Source organism: Chiloscyllium plagiosum, chromosome 11 (assembly GCF_004010195.1).
Source record: "Chiloscyllium plagiosum isolate BGI_BamShark_2017 chromosome 11, ASM401019v2, whole genome shotgun sequence".
Taxonomy (NCBI): domain Eukaryota; kingdom Metazoa; phylum Chordata; class Chondrichthyes; order Orectolobiformes; family Hemiscylliidae; genus Chiloscyllium; species Chiloscyllium plagiosum.
Genome location: NC_057720.1, coordinates 57,345,791 through 57,353,945, shown reverse-complemented (window position 1 = coordinate 57,353,945; position 8,155 = coordinate 57,345,791). Strand labels below are relative to the sequence as shown.

The window sequence follows — 8,155 nt, the reverse complement described above, 5'->3', positions numbered from 1 at the left end:
ATGGGTGAGTGCCGAACCAGAGGACACAGCTTAAAAATACAGGGTAGACCATTTAGGACAGGGATGAGGAGAAATTTCTCCACCCAGAGAGTGGTGGCTGTGTGGAATGCTCTGCCCTAGAGGGCAGTGGAGGCCCACTCTCTGGATTCATTTAAGAAAGAGTTGGACAGCGCTCTCAAGGATTGTGGAATCAAGGGTTATGGAGATAAGGCAGGAACAAGATACTGATTAAGGATGATCAGCCATGATCATATTGAATAGTGGTGCAGGCTCGAAGGGCAGAATGGCCTACTCCTACCCCTATTGTCTATTGATTTTCAGAGTTAAATTAATACATTTTCAGCAGAAAGTGAACTGTCTACTTACACTGTTTCTTCAGGGCTTCAGGCAGTTTGCAATAGAAAACAATAAAACCCTCACTGAATTGTTATCTATTTAATCATTGGTGATAGCCACATATGAATTAAAATGATCTTAGATGGGGAATCACTGACGCCCTCGTATTATTTTAGTGTTGGCTTAAATTTAGATGGGAGTGAATTGGGACTTATATTGGCCACATACAATCTTTAAAGTAAAGACTGTTTCATTCAAAACTCATGTTGCTTGTCGAATATTATGAGAAATGCATTCAAAAATGCTGATTTTAGACCTGATAGATTGGCTAATATAAAACCTGCAAAGAGAAATCTACCATTCAGATCTTAAACCTATTCTGTCTCCAGTTGGATAATTGATGATCTGCAACATCATCTGTCCACTTTGGTTTCATAACGTTAATATCTTTTCTAATAAAAATCTGACATTTTAGTTTTTTTTAATAAAATGAATTGGCCTTGCCTTGATGGTTTCTTTGAAAATGAGTTCCAGATTTTCAATACGTAGATGTAACCCTGACCTAACCCTACTCCTTGCTAATATTGTCCTTGAATGGCCTAACACTAGTTATGCACTTGTTCTGGGTAATGGCACCAGAGGAATTTGTTTCCCTCCATCTACTATTTCAAAATAAACAAATCCAATATAATTAGTGGAGCACAATAACAAAAATCAAACTATAAATTTATAAGTTTAAATCAAAATGTCATCTTGGAGTGGATGAAAATGCACTCCATCCACCCCACTCTTTCCACCATTAGACTTTGAGCTCTTATTATCATGTTACACAAGTACAGAGTGCAGTCAAAAGTGTATAATGTTGCTACAGAAGACACCATCTTAGGTACCAAGGTATACAGGTACATAAGTAAATTCTTGATGCTGCACCCTCCTTCTTCATCAGAGTTTTTTTTTGAAAGAGCTTTGTTTGGGAAAGACATGAGAGCTAATTCAAAATACATTCTCTCAATTCACTATCTAAGAAGTTACTTGTCACAAATCTGTTGGGTGATAGACTCATCTTGCCTTTGCCATTATATCACCAGCTCTAACCTGTGGATACAGAAGTTAAGCTTTTACTTTTGAGATGATTTTCCAGAATGTTTTGTTTGGATTCTTCTCATCTTTAGATGTAAATACTAATTTGTTGTTCTGATGTGTTGCCTCATTGTCCAGTGTGATTTTGATTTTTACAGCCTAACTCTTAGGCTTACACACCCCCTGTTCCAGGAGACATTGATAAAATAATTTGAACTCCTGCATTAGATGTAGTGCTTTCTGATTTATGATTGAGTATTTAAGTACCATTTCCTGAATGTTCCTCCTTCTTGAAAAATATTGACTTTTTAAAAATTCACTCAAGGGATTTGGGCATACTGGTTGGGCGAACCTTATGGCGCATACCTAATTGCCCTTGAGAATGTGACAGTGATGTCTCTCTTCAAACACTGCAGTCCATTTGGTGCAAGGTACAATCACAATGTTTTTGGAGAGGGAATTCCAGGACTTAACCGTACAAAACTGAAGGAATGGTGATGTATTTCAAAGTCAGCATGATGAAGGACTTGGAGGGAAATTTGCAGGAGACGGTGTTCCCATTGTGACTGCTGCCATTGTCCTTCTCGATTTAGATTAGATTTGATTCCCTACAGTGTGGAAACATGCCCTTCAGCACAAGTCCACACCAACCCTCCAAAGAGTAACCCACCCAGACTCATTCCCTCTGATTAATGCACAAAACATTATGGGCAATTTAGCATGGCCAATTCACCTGACCACCTCATCTTTGGATTGTGGGAGGAAACAAGAGCACCAGAGGAAACCCATGCAGGCACGGGAAGAACATGCAAACTCTACACAGTTGCCTGAATGATGATAATAGTTATAGATTTGGGAAAGTACTGTCTAAGGAAGCTTGGTGAATTTCTGCACTGAAACTTGTAGATGGTATACACTGCTGCTGCAATGCACTGCTGGTGAATGGAGTGATTATGGATATGGTGCCAGCCAAGTTGGCTGCTTTGTTCTGGATAGTGTCAAGCTTCTAGAATGTCTTTAGAGCTGCATCCACCAGGCAAGTGGGGTGTATTCCATTGCACTCCTGATATGAACCTTGAAATTTAAATTTACCTGCTGCAGGATTCCTAGCTTCTGACATGTTCTTGTAGCCACAGTATTTATTTGGCTTGTCCAATTGAGTATCTGGACAATGGTAACAAGATGCTGATGGGCGGGGGCGGGGGGCATTGGTTGAAGACTGGAATCTGTGACGTTGGAGACCTCTAGAGGAGGCCAAGTGGATACTTGTGGCTGAAGATTACTGCAGATGTTTAAGCCTTATATTTTGCTCATGTCCTGGGCTCCATCATCATTGAGGATGAGGATGTTTGTGGAATCTCCACCCACAGTTAATTGTTTAATTGACCACTACCACTCACGAAGAGTATTCTCAATGTGAAGATGGGACTGAAAATGATGCTGTCAGCTGAATCTGTGGCAGGAAGATTTATGAGTATGAGGTCAAGCATGGTTTTCCTCTTGTTGGTTTTCTTACCATCAGCTCTAGACCCAGTGCAGTAGCTATGTCCTTTGGGACTTGATCAAGTGCAGCCTGTAGTGGATGTGACTGGTCTGAAGAGCTTAGATCTGATCCCATTGGTTGTGGGATCTTTTATCTCTTATCTATCACTTGCTGCTTATGCTGGTTGGCTTGCTCTTTTGTAGCTTCACCAGGGTTGATGCCTCATTTTTAGGTATGTTTGGTGCTGCTCCAGACATGCCCTCCTGCAACCTTCATTGAATGATAGTAGATCTCCTGATTTGATGGTAATGGCAGAATGAGGGATATGCTGGGCTATGAGATTGCAGACCATGTTGAAGAACAATTCTGCTGCTGATGCTGCAGGGTGCTTCATGAATAGCCAGTTTTGAGTTGCTAGATTGTTCAAGAATTGCTCATTTAACACAGTAATAGTGTCACACAATATTGAAGGTTAATCTCAATGGCAATATGGGACTGAAGATGATGCTGTCAGATGCAACTGCGGTAGGCAGATTGATGAGGATGAGGTCAAGTTTGTTTTTCCCTGTTATTGGTTCTCTCACCACCTGCTTCCGATTCGATCTAGCTGCCAGTCCTTTTGGGATTTGACAGCTCAGTCAGTAGTGGTGTTGCCAACCCACACTTGGTGATGGACATTTAAATCCCTCACTCAAAGTACATTAAACATCCTTGGCACACTCGGTGCTTCTTCCAAGTTGTGTCAAAATGGAGAAAGAATTCTCCATGGCGTCTGGAGTCAATGTCGAGGACTCCCTGGGCAGCTCCCTCCCAACTCTATACTATTTGGCTACCGCCTCATTTGGGTCTGTCCTGCTGGTGGAATGGTTATTGTGATGTCTGGGATGTTGTATTTAAGGTATGAGTATGACTATATCAGGCTGTTGCTTGACTAGTCTGTGAGATAGGCAGAAGTGGGTACTGCAGATGCTGGAGATTAGAGTCAAGGTTAGAGTAGTGCTGGAAAAGCGCAGCAGGTCAGGCAGAATCTGAGGAGCAGGAAAATCGCGCCCAAAACGTTGATTTTCCTGCTCCTCGGATGCTGCCTGACCTGCTGTGCTTTTCCAGCAACACTCTAATCTAGTCTGTGAGACAGTTCTTCCAATTTTGGCACTAGCCCCCAGATGTTAGTAAGAACGCCTGGGTTAAGTAGGCTGTGTTTGCCATTGTTGCCCACAGTACCTTAGTCAATGCCCAGAGGTCTGTTGATATCATTCCTTTTTTTGAGACTTTCTAATGAGTGATATATCTGAGTGGCTTGCTAGGCCATTTCAGACAGCAGTTAACTAGCTACATTGTTGTGGTTCTGGAGTCACAGGTTAGACCAGCAGTTTCTGTCCGTAAAGGACATGAGTGAAATAGGTGGATTTTTATAACAACTGACAGTGGTTTTGTGGTCACTGTTAAACTAGATTTTTACTGACTTCTATTCCCATCATATGACATGGTGGGAATCATACAAGGGACTGCAAAACATTATCTGTGTCTCTGGATTACTAGACTAGTGACAACACAACTGGCGTTGCTCCTTCTTATTTTTGAGGGTGTCTTCTGCACAGCATTATTTATTTTAAGGCTCCATTATTTTTGTCACAAATTTCAGATGGTGCTGTGGGATCACTCTTGTGGGATAGGCACACACAGTTCAGTCCATTGGCACAATGGCAATAAGTTTTATGTTCTGAACATATAACATGCATTAATGCTTTACCAAAATCATTTGTTTGTTTATGAATAGCTATCATTTATGTTAAAGCTGACAAGTCATACCTATTATAGGTATTTTAGTTTTTGCAATACTGATTCACATTTTCCTCGTCTTTGTTAAAAGCAATGATTCATGCTCTGTCCTGAGGCCAAACTGACAGCCTTTACTTACAGACTAAAATTCACCAAAGTGCCATTCTTCATGGGTAAATTGACAGGTTGTTTGGCAAGAAACAACATCACAGTTGAGTTTAATGTTGCCTTCACCCACACATACCCACTTTTAATCAGGAGTTATAGAGTCATAGAGCCATAGAGATGTACAGCACCGAAACAGACTTTTTGGTCCAACTCATCCATGCTGGCCAGATATCCCAACCATATCTAGTCCCATTTGCCAGCACCTGGCCCATATCCCTCCAAACTCTTCCTATTCATATACCCACCAGATGTCTTTTAAATGTTGCAATTGTACTAACCTCCATCACTTCCTCTGGTAGCTCACTCCATACATGTTCCACCCTCTGTGTGAAAAGGTTGCCCCTTAGGTCTCTTTTATATCTTTCCCCTATCACCCGAAACCTATGCCCTCTAGTTCTGGACTTCCCCATCCCAGGGAAAAGACTTTGTCTATTTATCCTATCCATGCCCTTCATGATTTTATAAACCTCTATAAGGTCACCCCTCAGCCTCTGATGCTCCAGGGAAAACAGCCCTAGTTTATTCAACCTGTCCTTATAGTTCAAATGCTCCAACCCTGGCAACATCCTTGCAAATCTTTTCTGAACCCTTTTAAGTTTCACAACATCCTTCTGATAAGAAGGAGACCAGAATTGCACACAATATTCCAACAGTGGCCTAACCAATGTCCTTTACAGCTGCAACATGACCTCCCAACTCCTGTACTCAACACTCTGACCAATAAAGGAAAGCATATCAAAACCACCTTCACTATCCTATCTACCTGCGACTTCACTTTCAAGGAGCTATGAACCTGCACTCCAAGGTCTCTTTGTTCAGCAACACTCCCTAAGACCTTACCATTAAGTGTATAAGCCCTGCTAAGATTTGCTTTCCCAAAATGCAGCACCTCGTATTTATCTGAATTAAACTCCATCTGCCACTTTTCAGCCCATTGGCCCATCTGATCACGCTCCTGCACTGTTAATGCGCTGTAATGAGGTGTGGAAGCCCCAGCTGATTTTCTGGCTTTCTGAACTGGATGGTCCTCAAATCTAGTACTCTTCTGTTGTGGATCCAAACAGCTAATTCAATCTAAATCAGGGGTCAGGGTAGGTGGCTGGAAGGGCAGCCTTCAATCCTTTTTGAAGTTGATTTTATATAACGCAACAGCACTATTTTTACCTCTGCCATTTATTTGAAGAACTATAGAGGAATGTACAGATGAGAAGCAAAGACCATAATGATCTAAGCAAAATCGCTAAAGAAGCAAGGGAGGTCATTCTTAGATTTTGAAGTTGGTCACACAGATCTACAATTAATAACCAAGACTTCAATTGTTTACATTGACCTTTCTTTACTTGCAGGATTTTCTGTTTCAATTTTAGCACATGACCCAGTAGCAACCTTTGAGATTCCTCCATGGAATTTTACAATGCTGTGCACACTGCACAAACAAGCAGCTGTCGTGAAAGAGAGAACCTGGCAGCTACAGCCACACAGGAATTCAAGCAGTCGCCACTCTTCGCTTCGCGAGCATGTGAGAAATGCAAACACATCGCATTCAAATAACATCAACCCAAACGGACTGCACAGCCAAGATGGATTCAGTTGTTGCCTCTGGAAAGAAGCTGATTTACATTGTCCTGCAAATTTCATCACAGACCAAAGTAAGAATCTCAAATTTTGGCATGCATTTTCATTTTTTTAAAAGTTGACTTGCTAGTATAATACTGTTGAAAACCACAGCTTTGGTAAATTAATATTAAAAGGCAATCAATGCACAAACGTCACTGATGATTCAATCCAACTAAGTGACACCAGATGTGTACTGCTCATTGATTCTAATTTCCTTAATGCTAGATTTTATAAAAGAGCTAGAAAGTTTCATTGTAAACATATTGAACTAGAAATGAAAATCTATTATATAGTATGATACAAAATAGTAAAGAAAAAGCTGATGAAAATCACCCTAATATAACCCTGGCATACTAAATTAGCACAAACCTTTTCACTTCTGAGCTATAAACTTAGGGCAAGCTGATTGGATGATTTTGATCTCTGTTGGATGTAAAAGCCATTATCACAGGCTATAAATCTGAATTTCTGTAAGCCCAAAGAACTGTTGCACGTAACAGCATTAGCATTGACTGAGAGTTCCATTTAAATTACAAATGCCCTCAATCCAACCTATTATTCCCAGAGCTCTTGAAGACATGACAAGAACTTAGGAAAAGATTGGGGTATTCAGTGACCATTGGGAGGTGGGGGAGTGGCATTGCTTTGAGGTAATCAGAGACCATTGGGGGTTATTTAAGGCCCATCAAGCATGATGACGAACAATGGAAGTTCTTGACGGTGAGGCCTTCAGAGTCCATTGAGGCAGAGGGTGCTGATGATCATGGAAAATTAAGTTGGTTGAGGACTAGGTATCGTTGTCTAGCAACAACTATATTTTTAAAAAACGGTAGTTGCAGAAATGCAGTTGTGGCCTTGGTGTACAAGCTGGCTTGCCATAGCCATATGACCTCTCCCTCTGCTGTTAGTGTCTTTATTTGCAGTTTGTGGAAGCTTGGTGTCAGAGTGGTGCAGCTGAAAAAGTATGGATTTTAAGAACTGTCAGAGAGACAACTATTTTGAAAAATACAGCAAGAAATGTCCAGCTGAAAATGTATGTATTTTAAAATCGGTGAGAGAACCTACTACTGAAACAAATAGGAACAAATATGTACACGTTTGAAACTTTGAACTACTAGGTGAGTCAAATTGGTTGTACATTTCCCTGCTGCTGGGGAGATGAAAGGTAGGTATAAGCCAAAACTGGAATCTTACTCACTCTCATGGCAAAACTATGAAATAGCAACATAATTAAAAACCTGAGGAGTAGAAAATCCAGACAAGAGAGATTTTGTGGGCTTCAAAGTCTCACTTTGAATCTTATATTAATGTCATTTATGAACAATATTTGTTTAACATCGGCATGAGATGGAGAAGAAAGCTATTGATCAGTATGTGACTGCAGTACACATCTATCTGAATCTTGTGCATTTGGACAACTGAAAGATATTGACATCAGAAATAGGATTATTTTAGATCTGAGATCCTGCCTTATGTATACAACTGGGAGGAGAAAGTGAGGTCTGCAGATGCTGGAGATCAGAGCTGAAAATGTGATGCTGGAAAAGCGCAGCAGGTCAGGCAGCATCCAGGGAACAGGAGAATCGACGTTTCGGGCATAAGCCCTTCTTCAGGAATGAGGAAAGTGTGTCCAGCAGGCTAAGATAAAAGGTAGGGAGGAGGGACTTGGGGGAGGGGCGTCGGAAATGCAAT

At 41.0% G+C, this 8,155-nt stretch overlaps 1 protein-coding gene across 3 annotated transcripts in view; it reads left to right on the top strand.

The window, feature by feature from the left end:
- lepr (leptin receptor) overlaps positions 1 to 8,155 on the top strand; it is a 124,550-nt gene that overhangs the window by 10,995 nt on the left and 105,400 nt on the right. For 2 of the 3 annotated variants that reach the window (XM_043699432.1, XM_043699431.1), the window contains exon 3: positions 6,193 to 6,495. In XM_043699432.1, the coding sequence (XP_043555367.1) occupies positions 6,193 to 6,495 (303 nt within the window). The remainder of the gene's footprint in view (positions 1 to 6,192; positions 6,496 to 8,155) is intronic. The other variant, XM_043699433.1, reaches the window with a different exon arrangement.